Here is a 23132-nt window from a genome sequence, read left to right as displayed (position 1 = left end):
TATCTTGTAAAAAGGAGATACTGGGGGCTTCCCTGGTGGCACAGTGGTTGCGCGTCTGCCTGCCGATGCAGGGGAACCGGGTTTGCACCCCGGTCTGGGAAGATCCCACATGCCGCGGAGCGGCTGGGCCCGTGAGCCATGGCCGCTGAGCCTGCGCGTCCGGAGCCTGTGCTCCGCAACGGGAGAGGCCACAACAGAGGGAAGCCCGCATACCACAAAAAAAAAAAAAAAAAAAAAAAAAAAAAGGAGATACTGGATACCAGGAGACAATAAGTGATCTCTCCTACCGTGGTGTTGCCATCTTATAGCTCAGGCCACAAAGAGCACAGGGCCATGGTAGCATCTTGCAAGGAAGATTCAACATGAAGGCTCTTTCAGTGACTACTCCTGGAAATAGTGGCTCAGCTTCCAGGAAGTCTCCCGTAAGGGGACGGATCAGTCCTGCAGCTGTAGCTGTTGGCCATCCTGTAGACCCCAGAAAGGCAGCGGTGTTCTTGGATGGCAGCAGTCAGAGGAACAGCCTATCCACGGTGGTGTGATTTTCATGCTGGCAGGTCTAACCACATGAAGGTTGTGGGTAGGGATGGGTACTTGTTCTTAGGAACTGCTCCATTGGCCTTATCTTTACTAATCTTAGCTATTGAGGTTTCCTTAAAGCTTTGGGTCATGCTCCAGGGAAGCTAGGTGCCGAGGAAGCTTCAGGAGCCACATAGTCAGGAATGGGGTGGGTAGGATCTAGCAGATTTGCATATCTGGGACCTCTAAATTTCCAGATATCTAGTTCAAGAATTGGGGTAGGTTGACATTTTCATGGGTTTTTGTTTCAGTATATCCATGCAGCAAAGACAGGTAAAACAGGTAAATTAGAGGCGGTTGATTTGAAGAAACTGGCCTATCTTGAGGTAAGTGGAAAAAAATTACCAGATGTTTTAGAGGACACCACAGTTTGGGGGCACTTTTAGGCATATTCCATGAACAGTAGATGTAGAGAAACATACAGTAAGTGGGATTTTCAGAATTCAGAAGCTTCCCAGGAGAGAAGCCTAGCTAATATTTTCTTAATTAAATAATGAGGTTGATAATTCTCATATTTACTGCCAAGCATTTTTCTAAGTGTGCATAATTTAAAGTGATTGCCACAGACCTAGATTTCAAACCTAGGTCTTTTTGGCTGTAAAATTTGCATTTTAACCACTGCATTATGTTGAACAAAATGGTAAGTAGAGATAACTTACTTCCACTTTTACTTTTTAGATTAATGTGGCTGCTTATGACTAAACTTAGAGTTCTCAGAATACAGATGTTCAATGATGTAATATATACCCATAAGGCAATAACAGGAATACTTTTATTAGTTTTACTGTTGGCATATATTGCTTTGGACTAAGGATTTCATATCAGCCTAAATGTACAAAACTAGAATCACTTCATAGAGAAAAGAATTTGCACAAAATACCCTGAGGTTTTGTATTAAAATGCTATTAATATCTCACTGATGCCATAAGAAGGAACATACCCCACCGTTATGAATGATTTTGCCTGGTAAGCTCAGTCAGCAGTGGCCATTGGTTTGGAAGAAAGATGCTTAGTATGATGACAGTCTGTTTCTACAAAATTTTCAGGAGACTTATTCTTCAATAGAAGGGAAGAGAATATTAGACCCAAACTGGAGCCATGCACAAAGGACCACATCACATTAGAATATTTGATATGCAAAAACAAGAATGTTTTAGGTGAGGCAACAAGGTGTGTTATTGATGTCAAGCAGCAGACATATTTATAGAGACTGAGGAATGTATCTGACTGCAAGCATCTTTACGTTCACTCAGCTGTATTGAGATTTTTTTTTATTAAATTGAAATATACCATGCTTTTAAAAAGCCCCCTTGTGCCATATTCAAATAAGAGCAGAATAGGTCCCTTATATGAGGAAACCACAAATCTTGAAAACAGTGGTGTTCCTTGATGTTCTTTGGCCGCATTACTGTTTGGTTTAACTAGCATTTCTGGTAATGGAATTGCTTGAGTCTCATAATTAGTTTGCTTAGAATTTTGCTTCTGCCAGACCTCTTCCTGTTGACATAGTCAAACTGAATCAAAATTATTTGTATGACATCATAAGCACTGTAGGTATAGCATTTGAAAACAGTCTAAGGCTCTGATATATTAATTAATCTATTTGGGTGTGTTTGCTTGGAAACCTGGAATGAAGCCTGTTTTAAAATATATTTGTTTTTAGACTATAATCTGAGAAAGAGAAAATTTTTAATGTCTATGACATTTTAAGAGAGTCATTCCCGATCTCTCAACATCTCATACTCCAACTAATTTATTTAGTGAAAGTGGGGAAAGTAGCAGAAACACTACCTAAGCATCATCAGTATTTTTATATTAGAATCACCTATGAGGAAGGTTAAAGAAATCTTCATTATCTTTCCTAAACTAAGTATTTGACATAAAAATTGAAACTGTGTATTATCTTTCACTATCAAGTAATAAAATATAAATTTGTTATTAAAAATATGGATGTACAACAGGAAAATAGACTAGCTGTACTCTCATTTAGCTATGGGATGCGGTAGATTCTACTCTTAAAATTCTTTAAAATTATTAAGTGCTTGACCAAGAGACTGAAGAGCTAAGAGATTTAAAGCCAAAAAGTTAGGAGTCACCACCAATGGAAAAGCAAACAGAAAGTTTAAAGATAACATCTCTTAATATGTTATACTCTGAATATAATATGAATTTAAAAGAAAGCATCTCTGATATTATAATGTAAGTTAATAGGACATGTTAAGTAGTAGCACTCCCAGTTTTTAAGAAACCCTTCTGTAGAGTAAGGGAAAACACCCTTTCCTGCTAACTAATTCCTAAATTAAATCAGGAAGAAATTCAATTTTCAATTCTGTTATCCATGAAATGTTTGGCTTAGTGACTTACTTAGAATAATTGGCTCTAAAACCAGATCACCTTGGTTGCATCCAGGCTCCTCTACTTACTGCTGTGTAACCCTAGGCAGGACGTTTAACATTCCACGGTCTCAATTTCTTCTGTAAGGGTACCTAGAGCCTAGGGATGTTTGGGGATTAAATAATATGATACATGTGACGTGCCTGACACTGTCTAGGCACATAGTAAACCTTAGCTCATGTTGTGGTGGAGATGGGATTTTTCTTTATTCATAAAGAGATCTTTGCTGGTAAGATCCACACTCACTGTTATTCTGAAATAAAACACCTATAAAGTAAAAATGGACCCCATCAGAACTACAGTTCTAGTGTTCGATGCATCATCCACATTAGAAAATGTTCTGGAGGGGTAAATCATTGCTATGCCTGTGGAGCTCCTTATCATTATTCCTCAGACAACGAGGTCAGAGGCTGGGAGTGCCAAAATGAGCAAGGCAGCTTCTGCCCTTACAGAATTTATAGTGTGGGCGGGGAGATGGTTCGTATATAAATAACCCAGGGGAGTGAAGGAGTGAACAGAGCAGGTAGGGAGAGTGTTGATCTTGGACTGCCTGTGAAAACACTCAGCCACAGCCTTCCAAAATAGGACACTGCAGTTATGGTCATGACCCCGTCAAATATTATCCTCTTCCCACAGGAGGGTGGGCCACCTGGGGAAGCCTGTCAGTCTTGATATGGTGATCCGGGGAGAGGTGAGGTACCTATTAACCAAAGACATGATATGAAAATATGAGTTCATAGAGTACTGAAATCATTTTAAGTAAGTGAACTCTGCTTTGTTAGGCACAGATAAAACTCCAGTTTTTCCTTAAGACATCACTTGGTTCATAGGTTTACTTTTTAATCACAAAAAGAGGAAGTACGAGGCTTCTAGGGAAATAGATCTCAACCTCAGCTGCATGTTGGAATCACCTGGCCACCTTTAAAGAAGAAACTTCATGCCTGGGTTATGTTCTGATTTAACTGGACCCAGGTATTAGTATTTTTAAAACTTTCCAGCTGATTCCACACATTGAGAGCCACCACTCTATGTACCCTGCGTTTTGTTTCCCCCAAGATAAATTTCAGGAGCCCAGCTCAGCCCAGATTCTGTCAACAGGTTTTCCAGTGGATAATTCCTAATTTAATACCAGTACATATGTTTTCCCTTTGGAAGCACATGGCACTCCCTGCTGTTTCAGTAAGTGATGTTGGCTCCTGGGGAAATACTCATCTTAGGCTCTGAGCAGAGCAGCGGTGGGCTTTCTCAGCTAGTACTCCACCCCCAGAGAGCAAGTCGCACCCATTTTTCACATCTCAGTGGCATGACCAACCCACAGGTTTTGTTCTAGAACCGTCTATTGAATAATTTAACAACAGGTTCTTCCTGTCTACCCTAAATCTCTCATGCCGCAGTTTGAGGCCTGTTTTTACATCTGAAATTGAAGCACTTTGTAGTCAGTACCTTAGTCTATCCATATACTTCTAGGTTCTTGAATCATCTGTTAGACTTATATATTCCTTTGCTTGTCTCGATTTTTTTTTTTTTTTTTTTTTTTGTGGTACGCGGGCCTCTCACTGCTGTGGCCTCTCCGGTTGCGGAGCACAGGCTCCAGACGCACAGGCTCAGCGGCCATGGCTCATGGGCTTAGCCGCTCCGCGGCATGTGGGATCCTCCCGGACCGGGACACGAACCCATGTCCCCTGCATCGGCAGGCGGACTCTCAACCACTGCGCCACCAGGGAAGCCCCGCTTGTCTCGATTTAGGTAACATGTCTCTATAAATTCTGTTTCTATTGCTTTATTCTTTCAATCAAAAAATATCTATTGAATGACAAATATGGATCAGACACTCTCCTGGACATTAGGGACAAAATGGTGTCCAAGTCTGACAAAAATTCCTGCCTTCATGGGACTTACGGTCAAGGGGGAGGAGACAAGAGAAACACGTAAGTAACTAAAATGTGTAGCATGTTCAAAGGTGCCAAAGGCTATGGAGAAAAATAAGGCAGGGCAGGAAGAAAGGGGGTGCTGGGGCTGGGGTTGTAATACATAAAATCAGCTTTGCTGTATTATCCACACGAGCCGGTGAAGGCTTGGCCCAGAGTGGTAGTGACAGAAATGGTGAAAAGTGGTTGGAATCCTGATAAGTTTCATCAAGTCCTGAAGAAGGCAAGGGATTGAGCCCTGCTGGTATCAGGAGGAGGAGAATTCCAGGCAGAGGGTACTGCAAATGCAAAGGCCCTGGGGCAGGAGTGAACCTGGGATGTTGAAGAAACTGCAGGAAAGACCAGTGTGGCTGGAGCTAGCCAGAGTGAAGGAGGCTATGACACTGGTGCTGAGCGTGGGGAGAGTGCAGACTACATAGGGCCTAGTAAGATCTTTGTAAACATTTTGGCTTTTTCTGAGTGAGATGGAGCTGTCAGAAGGTTTTGAGCACAGGAGAAACCCAATATTTTAATAGGATCATTCTGCCGTTCATTGAGACAAATCTATATGGGTCAGTGGTAGAAGCAGGGAGACCAGCTGTGAGGCTATTGCAGTAATCTAGCTGAGAGATGATGATGGCTTGGACCAGGGTAATAGCAATAGAGCTGAGTTGGAAATATTGAAATCTGGGTATATTTTTGAAGGTGGAACTTGTTGCTCTTAAATAACTGTCTATCTAATATTTTTCCACATTCCTCTTGAAAGATGGAACTCAGACTCCAGGAAGGGACTGAATAATGCTAGTTATAGCAAAAGGTTGACTTACAGGCTCTTGTTACCACCAATTCAGTATCATGTTTTTGCAGAATGATGGTAGATTCACCATGGCTTTCCACAGTCCTGACTCTCCCATTTTCCTGCACTTGTGCTTTGCCAGTCATTTACCATTGAGAATTCTGACCCAAACTATCAATGATCACTCTTGCCTGCTGTTGCTTAGTAGGTACCTGTCCTTCCCTTCTTGCAGTCTTTACCTTATTCTATGGTAGGTCCCTGGAAGGTGATTTAGACAGGCAATGGAAGTAGAGGAAAGAATATGATACTGCTACAATTATTATCTAGGAGCCCAAGTTCAAAATAAATCAGGCCGAAAACCTCTCTTTTCCCACTCCTCTCCTATCTTCCCTCTCCCAACTCCCTGAACAGGCAGAGAAAGATTTTCCTTTTCAACCTCCGCATAAATCTCCCAGGTGGCCTTTTATACCTTCTTTGCTTTTCCTCTGCCCTGAAGCAGAGTGTGGGTATCATGAGAAAATGCAGAGTGTTGCAAAAAAAAATCTGGTGGTTCTCTTCTTCAGAACTAAGTGCACCTAACTCTAAATTCTGGTATTTACAGAAATATTTATGTTATACAGGCATACCTCACAGATGTTGTGTGTTTGATTCCAGACCACCACAATAAAGCAAATATTGCAATAAATCAAGTCACACCAATTTTTTGGTTTCCCAGTGCATATAGAAGTTATGTTATAGTGCACTGTAGTCTATTGTGTGCTATAATAGCATTATATCTAAAAAACAATGTACATATCTTAATTTTAAAGTACTTTATTGCTAAAAAATGTTAACCATTATCTGACAATGCAGGGTGGCCACAAACCTTCAATTTGTGAAGAGCAATAAAACAGGTATAATAGCTATTCTTTTTTTTTTTTTTTTGCGGTACGCGGGCCTCTCGCTGTTGTGGACTCTCCCGTTGCGGAGCACAGGCTCCAGACGCGCAAGCTCAGCGGCCATGGCTCACTGGCCCAGCCGCTCCACGGCATGTGGGATCCTCTCGGACCGGGGCACGAACCCGCATCCCCTGCATCGGCAGGCGGACTGTCAACCACTGCGCCACCAGGGAAGCCCAGTTATTCATTTGTAACAACTGAGAGAATTTCAGAATACGTGTATACTCATTCTTCATCATTCATTCATTCAGCAACTATTTACCGAGTCCTTTTTATGTGCCAGGCACTGTTCTGCACGCTGGGAGGTACGAGTGAACAAAACAAAGTCCCTGTTTCTTATGAAACATACCTTATAATGCAGGAGACAGACAAAAACACTAGTAAACACGTATGTAGTACATCTGATAAAGATAATGCTGTTGATAAAAGTCACTTAAGAGAATGAAAAAATGGAATGCTTGGATAGTGTGCCACTGGTGGTGGCAAGTTAGTATTAATATTTTAAAGAGGGTCACCAGAGACAGTGTTCTATTATCATGTTAATGATAATATGACATTTTCACAGTAACCTAAACAAGTGAGAGAGTAATTCAATCCCACATCTGGTGGGAAAATGCTCCTTGCTGTAGAAGTCCTTAGGTAGTTTTCTTCTCTCTGTATACTTCCAAAGTGACTTCATACTGTCCCATGGCTTTAATCACTTCCTATACCCTGATGACCTCCAAATTTATATCTCTAGCCCAGATCTTTCCTAACTCTAGCCTAGTATATCCACCTGTTTCTGGAGTCCCTCCACTTGGTCATCTTAATAGATGTCTCAAATTTAACATGTCTCTAACCAAATTCCTCATCGCCCCCTCCCCAAATTTGCTCTTTCTGTCGTTTCCTTCTCCCTTCAGAAAATGTCACCTCCATCCTTTCTGTTCCTCAAGTCAAAACTCTTGGTGTCATCTTCTTCTCTCTCACACCGTACATCTGATCCATCAGAAACATCATGAGTCACTTATATTGGGGAAAACAAGAAAAGGAGGGAACTTGGGAAGTCGGGATGAAGACATTAAGGTTAAATATAAATAGAAAGCAGAGCACTAATAGAAGTATCTGCAGGTTGTATTTGATGATATGAAGAAAAATTGAAGCTAAGGGAACATGTACCCTAGAACTCAGGTTGACATGAAATCACATCATAAGTCAGATTCCCCAAAAGAGCTACAATTTCAGAATGGTCCACACGTTTGGGTATGTCTTAACATCAAGAATTAGTTGTTTGTTTTTTTGGTATTGAGCTGCATGAGCTGAAGACCTAAATAGACATTTCTCCAAAGAAGATATACAGATTGCCAACAAACACATGAAAGGATGCTCAACATCACTAATCATTAGAGAAATGCAAATCAAAACTACAATGAGGTATCACCTCACACCAATCAGTATGGCCATCATCAAAAAATCTACAAACAATAAATGCTGGAGAGGGTGTGGAGAAAAGGGAACCCTCTTGCACTGTTGGTGGGAATGTAAATTGATACAGCCACTATGGAGAACAGTATGAAAGTTCCTTAAAAAACCTAAAATAGAACTACTATATGTCCCAGCAATCCCACTGCTGGACATTATACCCTGAGAAAACCATCATTCAAAAAGCGTCATGTACCACAATGTTCATTGCAGCTCTATTTACAATAGCCAGGACATGGAAGCAACCTAAGTGTCCATCGACACATGAATGGATAAAGAAGATGTGGCACATATATACAATGGAATGTCACTCAGCCATATAAGGAAACGAAATTGAGTTATTTGTAGTGAGGTGGGTGGACCTAGACTCTGTCATACAGAGTGAAGTAAGTCAGAATGAGAAAATCAAATACCGTATGCTAACACATACATATGGAATCTAAAAAAACAAAAAAAAGGTTCTGAAGAAACTAGGGGCAGGACAGGAATAAACACGCAGATGTAGAGAATGGGCTTGAGGACACGGGGAGGGGGAAGGGTAAACTGGGACGAAGTGAGAGAGTGGCATGGACATATATACACTACCAAATGTAAAATAGATAGCTAGTGGGAAGCAGCCGCATAGCACAGGGAGGTCATCTCGGTGCTTTGTGACCACCTAGAGGGGTGGGATAGGGAGGGTGGGAGGGAGACGCAAGAGGGAAGAGATATGGGGATATATGTATATGTATCGCTGATTCACTTTGATATAAAGCAGAAACTAACACACCATTGTATAGCAATTGTACTCCAATAAAGATGTTAAAAAAAGAAAGAATTAATTGGCAGAACTAAGGCTGCCAACCTTAGTTCTTCCCAATCAACCCATGGATTGGGAAGAGACTTCAGGTACCTCTGGGATTTTTTTTACATAAAGTGCACCTAAAGCATTTTCTGTCCCCTACTTCTGGAAACATTGTGTGATCTGAAACTGGAAGCAAGAAATTCAGAATCATAATTTAAAAAAGACAATGGGGCTTCCCTTGTGGCGCAGTGGTTGAGAGTCTGCCTGCCAATGCAGGGGACACGGGTTCGAGCCCTGGTCTGGGAAGATCCCACATGCCGCGGAGCAACTAGGCCCGTGAGCCACAACTACTGAGCCTGCGCGTCTGGGGCCTGTGCTCCGCAACAAGAGAGGCCCCAATAGTGAGAGGCCCGCGCACCGCGATGAAGAGTGGCCCCCGCTTGCCTCAACTAGAGAAAGCCCTCGCACAGAAACGACACAGCCCCAAAAAATTAATTAATTAATTTTAAAAAGAAAGACAATGAACATTTGAACCATTTTTTAGAAAAACAAATCCTCTTTGTAGACATATCTGCAATAAAGCAAAACACTGCTGAAGCATCAAGAAAGGGAGGATCTGATAATTTTCTAGGGGCAAGAGATGGTTAATAGTTAAGTGTCTTGACCAAATTAACTTGAATAAGAACAATGAAAAGGAAGTAAGTAGTCACTGTCCTTCTATTTTAATTTGGTATATGTTTCCCAGTATTCAAATTCTCAGTAGAGAAGGTGCTTGCTGTTTCGCTGCACTGAGTTCCTGAAAGTCACATGCAGATCCCCCTAAAGGAGACTGGAACAGTGCGAAATTGGGGGATTGCATTCTCCACCCAAGGGTTTACCATCAAACGAAAAATAGGTGTAACCAAGAGTACAACATAAAAGATCTTCTGTGGTTCTGGTAAAATTGTGTTTTTCTCTCTACTTACAACAGAAGTGTAAGTGCGATACCAGTTACCCCCTCGTGGAGAGAAGCTGAGTCCTTTGTAAACTTTTAAAAGATCTTTCCTCAGACTGGATTTCTCTCTTAGTGCCAGATTTTAGGCTAGAGATTTGATTGCCCTGAATTCAGTCCTCAGATAGCTAACTCCCCAAATAGGCTTTTTGGCCAATGGATGACAAGGCTGAATTTCCCATAAAGGAGGTTGTTAGAGACTAAAATAATTTCTGTCATGAAGTAGAATGAGTTGGAGCATTGGAATCTGACAGAGTGGAGTGGGAAGTTTCGGTGTGCCAGTCACAGGCTTTGTAACCTTGGAGAAATCATTCATCTCTCTTGTACATTTCTTCTTCTGAAGAGCTAAGATAATACCTGCCTCATGAGTTTCATGTGGAAGCTCAACAGATAACTTGTTTAATGCCTGGTATTTAGTAGGCATAATAATATTAAATATTCATTGTTATATCTTTCCTCTCCCTTTCAACAAAAGCGATCTTTCAAAGCTTGTTTCTTTTGTTTTATAAAGAATTGTTTTTAGTTTGATACCTCAAGTTAGAGCTGAAGGCCCTAAACACCAAGAAATTCTTATTCTTAATAGTAAACTCCCTATCACACTTATCAAATTGAATTGTTAGCTCTGTTGATAATATTAGTAGTTGTCATATATGAGTGCTACTATCCTGCCTAGTACAGAAATTAGTGTTTGCCAGAATTACCTCTTATACACTTCCCAGAAACCCAGTGAAGGAAGATACCATCCTTTTCCCCATTTTAAAGATGAGAAAACAGAAGGATTGAGTAACCTGTTCATGGTCACCCAGCTCACAAGTGGCAGAGCCAGGATTCAGACCTGGACACTTTGACTTCAGTGCTGTGCCCTGAATACTATAATACTAGAGTAATCCTTTAATACTGCAGTAGTACATTAATATGAATGTCTCTTCTTGCCTTAATCACCAGGGACATAACTCCTCCAAAAAAGTAGAGATTGGGCATGGAAAATGTAACCTATTCCTTCTGTTTTTATTTCTTTTGCCTTTTCCAATAATAAAACCAGAGGTCTAGACTGAGTAGAGATTCTATACCATTTGGGGAAAAATAAGTGTGTGAAAATAATACATTAAGCTGAACTTTTAAAATCATTTAAGATCACATGTCACTGAGGAAAGTCTCATTTGATCCCTGCAGACCCTTTGCCTTCCCCCTATTTAATTCTGTGAATTAAAAGAAAAGAAAGGTACAGATTATTTATTAGATCAGCTTAGTCTTTATTACCGTGCTTCCACTCCCTTGGATATTTTTTCTTTAATCCATTTACATGTTTTTTGCCTGTTGCCATGGTAAAGCTCATTCCATGATATGAGAGATCTTGGTGCCAAAGAAGGTTTTCCTAGTGTTAAATCCTGCATTTTCACTTCCACATTTTTATCTTGGTGTTACTAGGGCAACACAAATAATTTCATTTTCTCTTTGAAGTTGATAACTTTTAAAGCTGTTATACCCTCATGCTGACTCATTCATGTTCTTACCACTTTTTTCTAGTTTAATTCCTGCAGCTACTTTCTTTCCACACACGTTTTTCTGCTTTTCTGTAGTCATAACAGCTGATGTACTGCAGTGTAGTGGTTAAGTATTTGGGGGATTACAAATCCCATTGAGGATTAGAAAAGAGCTATGGACTTCCTCACCAGAAAAAAGCACCAGTTTAAGAAGAAAGGATGAATATACAATGGGGAAAGGATTGTCTCTTTAATAAATGGTGCTGGGAAAACTGGACAACAACATGCAAAAGAATGAAACTGGAACACTATCGTATACCATACACAAAAATCAATTCAAAATGAGTTAAAGACCTGAAACCATAAAACTCCTAGAAGAAAACATAGCAGGTAAGATCATTGACATCATTCTTAGCAGTGAGCTCTTGACACCCCAAACAAAGGCAACAAAATCAAAAATAAACAAGTGGGATTACATCAAACTAAAAAGCTTCTGTGCAGGAAAGGAAACCATCAAGAAAATGAAAAGGCAACATATGGTATGGGGGAAATTATTTGCAAGTCATATATCTGATAAATGGTTAATATCCAAAACATATGAAGAACTCATACAACTCAATAGGAAAAAAAAAAACCCAAACAATCCAATTTTTAAAAATAGGCAGAGGATTTGAATAGATATTTTTCCAAAGAAGACATACAAATTGCCAACAAGCACATGAAAATGTGCTCAACGTCACTAATCATCAGGGAAATGCAAATCAATGGCTATCATCAAAAAGACAAGAAATAACAAGTGTTGGTGAGGATATGGAAAAAGGGGAACACTTGTGCACTGTTGGTAGGAATGTAAATTGGTGTAGCCACTATAGAAAACAGTATGGTGTTTCCTCAAAAAATTAAAAATAGAACTACCATATGATCTAGCCATTCCACTTCTGTGCATTTATCCAAAGGAAACAAAAACACTAACTGGAAAAGATGTCTGCACCCCCATGTTCATTGCAACATTATTTACAGCAGCCAAAACATAGAAACAACTGAAGTGTCCTCTGATGGATGAATGAATAAAGTAAATGTGGTATCTATATACAATGGAATATTAGTCATGAAAAAGGAGGAAATCCTGCCATTTTCAACAACATGGATGGACTTTGAGGGCATTATGCTAGGTAAAATAAGTGAGACAGAGAAAGACAAATACTATGTGATCTCACTTGTATGTGGAATCTTAAAAAAAAAAACAAAAAAAACTCATAGATACAGAGAAGAGACTGGTGGTTACCAGAGGCTGGGTGGGGGGTGGGCACGGGGATCGTGGCTGAAATGGGTGAAGGCGGTTGAAAGGTACAAACTTCCAGTTATAAGATAAATGAATTCTGGGGATGTAATGGACAACATGATGACTATAGTTAACAATGCTGTATTGTATATTAGAAAGTTGATAAGAGAGTAGATTTTTTTTTTTGTTACGCGGGCCTCTCACTGTTGTGGCCTCTCCCGTTGCGGAGCACAGGCTCCGGACGCGCAGGCTCAGCGGCCATGGCTCACGGGCCCAGCCGCTCCGCGGCATGTGGGATCTTCCCGGACCGGGGCACGAACCCATGTCCCCTGAATTGGCAGGCAGACTCTCAACCACTGTGCCACCAGGGAAGCCCGAAAGTAGATCTTAAAAGTTCTCATCATAAGAAAAAAAATTTGTAACTGTGTGGTGATGGATATTAACTAAACTTGTTCTGGTAATCATTTCACTATATATAATATGTCAAATCATTATGTTGTACAGTTAAAAATAATACAATGTTATATGTTAGTTATATCTCAATTACAAAAAGAAATAATGGATGGAAATATTGAATAAATAGTCTCTCTTATCCAAATTTATTTGGTTCTTGGGTTTTGAATAGCAAGTTGCAAGAGTTTGTGTAACAAAAAATCTATCCCAGTCTATTCCAGTTCAGACTGTGAAAGTTAAGGTACCTATTTATTTCCATTTTTTATTTTATTTTATTTTTGGCTGCATTTGGGTCCTTGTTGCTGCACACAGGCTTTCTCTAGTTGCAGCGAGCAGGGGCTACTCTTCGTTGCAGTACACAGGCTTCTCATTGCGGTGGCTTCTCTTGTTGCGGAGCACGGGCTCTAGAGCGCAGGCTCAGTAGTCATGGTGCACGGGCTTAGTTGCTCTGCAGCATGTGGGATCTTCCCGGATGAGGGCTCGAACCCGTGTCCGCTGCATTAGCAGGCAGATTCTTAACCACTGCGCCACCAGGGAAGCCCCTATTTCCATTTTTATTTTTACTTCATCCCAAGACAACTTCATGCTTGTTTTTATATCTCTGTCCTTCTCTGACAGGGCTCTTGGCAAACTGCCTGCAGAGGTTAAATGGCCAGTTGGTGTGCTTCTTTCCTAGTGCTGGTCTGGCTCACATAAACCCTTTGGGTTTGAATCCATACAAATAGATGAGGAGCAAAAAGAAGGGATAACACATTTTGAGTCTCCTTGTTTATAGATCTGTTGCCCACGTACTCAACTATCGCTTTTTATTTATCTTTTATCCCCAGTACTTGACACAGAGTGGTTGGATAACAAATGTTGAAAGAGGAAGAATGGGAGGGATGGAGGAAAAAGGAAGGGAAAGAGGAAGAAAGAAATGGAAGGAAGAAGGTTCTACCCAAGGGAGGAAAAGAAAATAAATAAATAAAACAGACTAAAGGAGACTCTCCTCTGACCAAAGACTGAATTTCCTGTGTGTAACTCAGAAGTCAGTTCCGAAGGAGGAATTCTAGACAGATTCTGAGTGAGATGACTCCTCTACGGGCTGGTACACATTTGGATGGATGCAGGTGAGAAGAGCAGCCTTTGGCCCTCATAGCTGCCACCTTAGCAAAAGACTGCTGGTGAGTCCTGGTGACTTTTTGTCCTTTCAGTCTAAGAACATGTAACTTGGGGCACCCTCTGTCTCATGGAATCTGAACGAGCTCAGGCTACCCCTTCCCTCATGTCTCCAGAGACAGAAGATATCAAGTCCAACCTTATTCGAATAAACAGAACCAAAACCTTTCTAATGAGTGATGGAGGGCAAAATGATATGTCTCAAAGGGGGAACCAAAAGCCGTCACATTTCAGACCTTTCATTCTGCCCAGAATGTTCTCCTGGTCCTGGGCTCCAACTTTATCAAAGTAACTATTCCTACCTGTACTTCCTATTTTCATGCAGGCATCACTTCCTAAACCCCCTGTAGCTCAGGTGCCTCAGTATAGTAAGTCCCCTACATACGAACGAGTTCTGTTCTGAGAGCACGTTCATAAGTCCAGTTTGTTGGTAAGTCCAACAAAGTTAGCCAGGGTCCCCAGCTAACACAATCGGCTATATGGTACTGTGCTGTAATAGGTTTATAATACTTTTCACACAAATAATACATAAAAAACAAACACAAAAAATAAAACATTTTTAATCTTACAGTACAGTTCCTTGAAAAGTACAGTAGTACAGTACAGCATCTGGCATCGAGTGAACAGGCAAGAAGAGGTACTGACTGGAGGAGGGGGAGGAGGTGGGGGATGGTAGAGCCGAAGGATGGTAAGCAATAGGGAACTGAGAGCAAGCTGCAATTTCAGTCACGCCTGACATTGATGGCACAAGTTCTGGTTCCTTGCTGGATTCAATTCTATCTACCCTATTGAAAAGACGACCCAGTGATATCTGGGTAGTAACTATTTTTATCTCATCATAGATGACACGGTAGCACTGGATTGCATTCTGAACGGCTGCCACAACCTTTGTGTACCGTTCTACGTTCGGGTCCTGTGCCTCAAAAACTAACAGTACTTTCTCAGATAAAGAAAATCCCCTTGCCATTTCCTGCATTGTGAATCTCTTCAGTTCTTCCGTTACTCCTTCTTCTTCTTGTCTCTCTTTGTCCTTTCTCTGAGCCTCCAATTCCATCAGGTCTTCATCAGTAAGCTACACAATGTAAGTACACAAAAACACAACCATTTGTAGAGGATGCATGCACATGACGGTGTACGCCAGACACGTGAACTAACTTACATGATTGGACATGCGAACACGTTTGTATCTTTGAAAGTTCGCAACCTGAAGGTTCGTATGTAGGGGACTTACGGTATACTACCAGAGTACCCAAAACTTCCACTTCATCATACCTGTCACAATTGTGATTAAATGGTTGTGTGTCATTATTTACTATGTCTTTTCATCATGATATAAGGTTCATAAGGACAGGAGTTATATCTGTCTTAATCATTGGTATATCCACATTAGTGAGCTCAATACCTTGCAGATAAAAGCTACTCTACTACTTGTAGAAAAAATGAATAAAGCGGCCAGGCACCATGGTAGGTGCTAGGAATATAGAGCTTTTCAAAGGCACCGAATCTATCCTTGAAAAACTTTGTGCCTCTAGAGTAGCTATCTCTAATGATAATATATCCCTCTCTCAGCCTCCAGAAAGGAAAGACCAAGGATGAATCAAAATCCTGTGGCCTTCTACACCTCATTTCCCTAGGTCCCACTTCTTTCCCACAAGAATACCAACACTTTTCATATCTAAGAACATTGAGTAGAAATGAACCAACTTATCTCTCACCAATTTCTATTCCTTTGTTGAGTAGACATTTACTTTGTTTTTCCAGAAACAATTTTAACTTATGTCTGTATAACCATTTTTTAGGGCCTTAAAACATTGGTCTGTTAAGTTTTTAACATGGGTTATCTGAAATAGGATTAAACATTACAGGATAAGTAAAAACAAATAAATCCCCACAGGTGTTCCGTAAACATTGTCTTTTTCCTTGGCCCTAAGCCACCCAAAAGATTATTCACTCATTCCAAAATCCCATTTTACTTCAGAATTTCCAAGGATCTCTCAGCTTTGAAATGTTTGACTTTTAAAAATAAATTTTACTTGTTTCTTCCTCACTTTTTCGTTCTAAATCTGTTTTTAAATGTCTATGACCTTTCTGCATAGTTTTTCAGTATTTGTGCTTAATAATTAAAACCTCCTAATTTAACAACTCTTGAATCAGTTTTATTCCTTTCAAGCATCCTCAATCTGCCTTTTCATCCTACTGATGAAGTTGTTGAATAAAACTGCTTTAGATAACTAGATGTCACCATGCAAGTTGATATATTACGGGGCTTTAGTATCTTGTTTTCTAGGTCTTTGAACCCTTTAAAAATACATTTGGCAGAGCTCAATATCTTTGAAATAGTTTTCTCAGGAAGACCTCATCTGGCCCCAAGCCATCTTTCTTACTAATAATAGCAACTGCAAGTAAACAATTTCAAAATATTGCTATACAGTTTGTCTATAAAGATGGCACTGTTTTGGGTCTTATTCCAAGTTAGCTGATGGGCTGTAAATTTTTCCCTCTATTTTCTTTTTGCTGACAAAGTATTCAAATTAATAAGTCTAAGATCTCACACTTGGAACTGTTTTTGGAACTGTTCTTGGAACTTTGTTTTTAATGAATTATTAAGTTCGATTAATATATATTGAGCACCTGTTATGTGCCAAGACTGTTTGTTAGGTGTTGGGAAGACAATGGAGAACAACATTCATCCAGAACCACACAAATGAATGGAAAATGGTGTCTATGACAGGGACCACCAAGAGAGATCCACAGTGCTGTGAGAGCCTGCAGTGTTGGATTTGCCCTAGTCAGGGAGATCAAGGACAGCTTCTCTGAGTAAGTGGTACTAGAGCCAAGCTCTGCAGGACACACAGGAGTCTGAAAAGTGAGGAGAGATTGAAAGAACATTCCTATCGTAGGGTTAGCACCACAAGGACCTGCTATTATTGCTTGTATCTCCTTTGTAGTGACTTTTTGAGAGCCCCAGAGATCACTCAACCTTTGCAATCATGTATATCACCTAGTTTCTTTCCTTTTTCTGGAGGGTGGGAAATAGGGTTTATTATGTGTTTTGTTGTTTTTGGAAAAGAATATATCATCTTCAGAAATAGATGTATTTTAATGAATTGGTTTATATTTTCCAAGGATTTTTTCATTTAGATTTTTGGCACAGTCTAGGTGTGAGAGGCAAGTAGCCTTTGACCATATTCTCCTAGAGCCTTCATATACAGAAGCTTCTTATGCCCTTTGTCAGCCTTTAGGATGTGAGACTCTAGGAGAACTGAATATCATCATGTTAAATTTTATTTAGCTTTGCTGTGAGAAAATAAGGGTTGGAAGAGGGAACTCATATAATGTCTAACTTGGAAAAGATGGGCCATTAAATCAATATGTTAACTTTAGAGCCAAACCCAACAAATATTTTTCTTTTAGGCACAAAGCCTTGCGTTAAATTTTTATTGGTTGGATGGACAGAAACCTAATATTCCAATTTTCAGGTACATTCATGTCAGTTTTAATATTCTGACAGTAAAATTCTGGTCATTGTTGATTTTCTCCTGTAGTTTTTTTTTTTTTTTTTTCTTGGAGACTGGAGGATCTGAACTTCTTCCTTCCATCATGGATTTTACCGAGCACAGCCAACAGAAAAGACAGACTAAGAGCTAACTTCTTGAGAACAGCCTTCTTGAAAAGCCCCAAAGAGATTTATTTATCATTTAATATTTTTCTGCTATTAACAACCCTACCATGGTCCCTGATCTTAAAAGGGAAATTGTGAATGGCAGATTCTTATAAAGATGAGTTTAATAAAAAGGACGATAAAAATGGTCATACTATAAATCCATTAGTCTTTCAGTCTCTCACTTTAACCGCCAATCTCTTGTTTCCTGAGGAGGGTTACTTTTGTTTCCTACTGTATTTAACATGGCTGGAAACTTGAAATTTTACCCCATTAAAAAAGAAAGCTTAGTAGCAAAGTTTTAATAACAAGTTGCTTTAACTTTCCTGTCACTCTTTTGGTTGGTGCTCTCTTTTCATACGTACCAGTTTACTTATGTGTGTGAAAAGGTGTTTGTAAAACACACCAAACTTTCTGCTGGAACAGAAAAGGCAACATTCCCCCCATAGAATCATTAGAAATTCCATTCAACAAACTATTGAGCATTTTAGACCCCATAGCAAGCAATATGAAAGAAAAGGTGATCCCTGCCTTTTCAGACTACTCTATTTTGTGAAAAATAAACAAAAAACTTTTTAGTTTTAATGTTCTAGAGAGCAGGAATATTCCCGTCTTCCCCACCTACCTCTCCTCCCTGTCCATTCCTCAGAAAGAAAGTTGCCTTCCAGGTAGATGGCTTCCTGCACTTGTTTAAATCTTCTGGCCTGCACTGTATATTCATGGTGTGTCAGCTGCTTAGAACTATTGTGCTTTCTTTGTTCAAGGGGGAAAACTGGACTGAAGATAAGCCTCAGTCTTTTTTTGTCCATTAAAGGAAGAAATAAATCATCTTCAAAACAATCATTACAGATTTACTAAATTGAAATCTAGACTTAGTTTTTGGATGTGAAGGCTGGTAAGAACTGAAACCTCGTCTAAATCACATAAGGGGAAACACACAGTCTTTTCCAGGGTTTAGAATCCTATGGGGTTGGGGGGCAGGGGTTGAGTATACACTAATTCCTGGAAGATTGTTCCTGGTTTAAAGGAGGTAGAAACAGTGTGGAATGAAGAGGTGACCAAGAAGACCAGTGGGGTGCGGAGAGCTGAGGGAATGAGTAACATTTTATGATCATCTTTTATGGTCAGGGTTTAAAAAACAGATCACAATTTAGCCTCATTTTCAAAAAGATTTCTGAGTTGAAATTTACTTAAAATGTATAGAATAAGCATTACATAATTATTAGTGTCATATACATGTAGCTGAAGCTCTTTGACAAAAATTCCAAAGAAATCAAGATCTCACTAAGATTTATAAATGCAGTATTCCAAACCATTATATTATAAATAAGACTTCTTTGTTTGAATCTGTTTTCTGCCACTTGTTTCTTAATAGGGTAATATTTTGATAAGGGAGTCACAAAATGTGGCCATTGGGTACAGGTTGGTGCCTAAGAAGTCATCATTGAATGACACACCCTCTTTATAACTGGTGACAGACATTGTACATTAAAATTTCAGTGACCCTTAACTTTGAAATTATAAATTATTCCTGACTCTTGTCCTCTTCTCAAACAGTCTCTTCAGTAGTGGATGTTCTTTGAATAATCACTATTTACAGTGTGAAGCTGTGTGGTAATAGTTACTCTCTTATTTATTGTAGTATCAAACTATAACAGAGGATAATAACATAATAGAAGAATTTGGTCTTTACTACAAAATGCTCAATTGGATGTGTGTATCTGTGTGTGACCGTGTGTATATGTTTAGGCCTCTTTGAATTTAACAAATATGTATTGAGGGTCTATTCTAAGGTATTGTGCTATTTTCTAGGAGATACAAAGTTAAACAAGATATAAACCTTATCCTCAATGAAATGAAAACAACAACCTCTTTAAATGCACCATTGGCACCAGAAACAATAATCAATCACATGTACAAAGAAGAGCAGTTACAATTCATGCTTTTATAGGAATTTCTTTCAGGCACATTTTCCTAATAGAGTACACAGGGGTGAGGCAGGCACTGTCTATTTTGTTCACTTCCATTCCACCAGCACCTAGCACGGTGCGTGACATATCTTAAAATTTATATTTTTAATGTACATTTTAATATACATTTTAATACATATTTATTATAATGCTATAATTATTTATAGCAAGTGCATGAGTAAATGAATTATGGTTGTGAGAGAGAAAAATCAGCTACTGATAATAGTACATAACAAATTTTTGGTGGTGGTGGGATGAATTGGGAGATTGGGATTGACATATATACACTAATATGTATAAAATAGATAACTAATAAGAACCTGCTGTATAAAAAAATTAAATTTAATTAAATTTTTTTTTAAAAAGCTTATGACTATGCTAAAGATAACTATGGAAACTAGTATGTAAAGCAACAGCCTTGAGATGTGTGGCCTGAAGCACGGTGACTAAAGGGGTTTTCTTTAAATATGGGAAGGGTATAATGAGAAAGAGGTATTATATCTTAATTGATTAAAAGAGAACTAAAATTGCCAGGTAGGCATAATTTTTGTTCCCCACCTCTCTTAGAAAAACAGGTTAAGCTCATTTTGAATACTTTTCAAATAATGTGATTGAGCCATTAATTTAACACATGGCATAGTGGAAATATCCAAGGAGATGATAGTACAGAAGTATCCATTGGGTTGCAAGTTCAACTTGCCTCATGATTCCTTCTGAGTCTAAAGTTCTCATTTATGGGACTATAAGAGTGCTATAGCTTAAGAATCATTTAAATGTATTAATAATAGCTAATTTTTCATTTTATTTTCAAAGAGGGGCATGAAAATAGAAATTCTATTTAAACCATTTGTTTCCTAGTATATTTTAGATTCTGTACATTCAGATCGGCATGATGTAGTATTAACTAAGAGCTGTAGAGTAAGAGGTAAGATTTGATTAGAAGTCAAGGCTCACCACTAGCTGTGTTCCTTGGGCAAGTCACCTAATCTCTCTTGGCTCAGGTTGTTCACTCATAAAATGAGAGTTATGGAGTGGATGACTTCTGAAAGTGCCTTTCGGGTTCTGAACTGTTATAACCCATTTATGAGTTTCTTTAAATTAAGTATATGTCTATAGAGCCATGTAATTATGGTCTTCTTTAGTGGATTTTTCTTTAAAAAAATTTGTCGCATATACCACAACTACAGAGTAAAACACAATCCAGAGTCACACTCTCCTAAGAAAGAAAGATATTTTTATAAAATTAGAAACTTTGGCTTTTGTCCTGTTTTTTACTTCCATCTTTGCACTGCTAGGGGAAAAGTAATTTGTTTTATAATTGATGTTTTGAGCATGTTCTGATGACTTTATTTTGATTGGTACCACTGAGAAGAACCCATAAATAAATCATGGTATTTCTGTGCCCTTCCTCTTTGGCACTGCTTTTCTGCACTGGCCTTGGCTGTGCCAATGTTCCGGCCCTGCACTGTGGGATCTTCCTCCCATGATATTACTCAGATACACGCTTTGCTTTTATAATCATTATTTCCAAAACGAAAGGCAATTGCACCCCCATCTTTATTAAAATTACTAGTTATTCACTGATTTATTCAGCAAATATTGAGTGCCTACTGTATGCCAAGCATTATTTTCTAGGTACAGAGACACGTCAAAATACAAAATAGAATTGAAAAGAAAGTTCCTGTCCTCAAGAAACTTTCATTCTTTTAGGGGAGACAGACAATAAGGAATATAAGTATTTTTTGACAGATGGGATGTGGGATGTAAGAGACGAAGAAGACTCACGGATAACTCCAGAAACGTTGGTCTGAGCGACTGGAAAGATGGAGTTGCCATCAAGGGGGAAAAGTTGCAAGAGCAACAGGGCTTTGCCAGGGATGGGAGAGGTGGAGATAAGGGAATGGAACTGGAGTTAGTGTGGCACATAGTGAGTTTCATGTGTCTACTGGACGTCCAGATGGAGATACCGAGTAGGCAGCTGGGTCTGCCATTTAAAGCACTATGCTCACAGGGGAGTGAGTTAAGGGAAGAGAACTGCATCGAAGACTAATCATTGGGCACAACAAAGTCAGATGTCGGGGAAGATGAGGTAACAGACAAGTAGTTAAAGAAGGAACAGCATGGAAAACAGGAGGAAAACCTAAAGGCTGTGACCTCCTGAAAGCCAAGTAGAGAATGGTCATTTTATGCCAAATGCTGAAGATAGAGCAGGTAAGGTGAGGGCTGAGAATTGACCATTAGATTTAGCCACATAGATGAATAATATATGTGGGTTGCTTTCCTGTAGAATTCACACTTGATGCTCAGGAATTACTGAATTTTTAAAATTCATTTTTGTAAGGGGACACTCACTATGTTACTGATATGATTACTGTTATCACTTGGAATTGGCCCTTATTTCCTTGAGTGGTATAGATTGTATTGTCTAAAGGTGATGCCGTTCTCCAACTGCCAGAAAAATGTGGAACAAAGCACTGTTTGCCATATATACCCACCTGATAGCCGTTGGAAAACAATGTTAGCAATCAGATTTGAATCAAAGTAGAATAGTTTGGTATTCTTAAAGTCATGGGTTAACAAATAGAGTAGAATTTGTTCTGTAATTAATTCTGGAGAAGATATTTTTCTCCTGAGAGGGAGGAAGACAGATTGTTTCAGGAAGAACCAGATAAATGAAAGAAATAAGAAACTCTGAGTTTGCCACTAACTTTACGAATATTCTTTACCAAAGGATTATATTATGTGATATTTTTGAGAGGTAAAATTTTATAAACAATGAAGCCATTAAAATGACTTTTGGTAATAAGTATTTTTAATAAAAATAATGCAAATAGATTTCTGCAAAAGGATACAGAGGCAAATATATAACATAATATAAAAGTTTATATATTTTTAATTAGGATAGCAGAATCTCTTTTTAAAAAATTTTTTTTAAAATTTTTATTGGAGTATAGTTGCTTTACAATGTTGTGTTAGTTTCTACTGTACAGCAAAGTGAATCAGCTATACGTATACATATATCCCCTCTTTTTTGGATTTCCTTCCCATTTAGGTCACCACAGAGCATTGAGTAGAGTTCCCTGTGCTATACAGTAGGTTCTCATTAGTTTTCAATTTTATACAGAGTATCAAAAGTGTATATATGTCAATCCCAATCTACCAATTCATCCTACCCCACCCCCTTGGTATAGGATACCAGAATCTCTTTTTTTTTTTTTTTTTTTTTTTTTTTTTGTGGTACGCGGGCCTCTCACTGTTGTGGCCTCTCCCTTTGCGGAGC

The 23132-nt window shown here is 39.0% G+C and overlaps 1 protein-coding gene across 3 annotated transcripts in view; it reads left to right on the top strand.

Moving 5' to 3' along the window:
- Nucleotides 1-23132, top strand: part of LRRC8C (leucine rich repeat containing 8 VRAC subunit C) — an 87723-nt gene that overhangs the window by 22123 nt on the left and 42468 nt on the right. The window contains exon 2 of one of the 3 annotated variants that reach the window (XM_024119670.3): nt 13891-14172. The exons of 1 other annotated variant lie outside the window; for it this stretch is intronic. In XM_024119670.3, the coding sequence (XP_023975438.1) occupies nt 14132-14172 (41 nt within the window). In that variant the 5' untranslated portion in view covers nt 13891-14131. Of the gene's footprint in view, nt 1-13890; nt 14227-23132 lie in introns of all 3 variants that reach the window. One more of the 3 variants, XM_024119672.3, reaches the window with a different exon arrangement.

Source organism: Physeter macrocephalus, chromosome 4, assembly GCF_002837175.3.
Source record: "Physeter macrocephalus isolate SW-GA chromosome 4, ASM283717v5, whole genome shotgun sequence".
Classification (NCBI taxonomy): Eukaryota; Metazoa; Chordata; class Mammalia; order Artiodactyla; family Physeteridae; genus Physeter; species Physeter macrocephalus.
The sequence above is the reverse complement of the archived record's forward strand: the minus strand, read 5'-3'. Positions and strand labels throughout refer to the sequence as shown.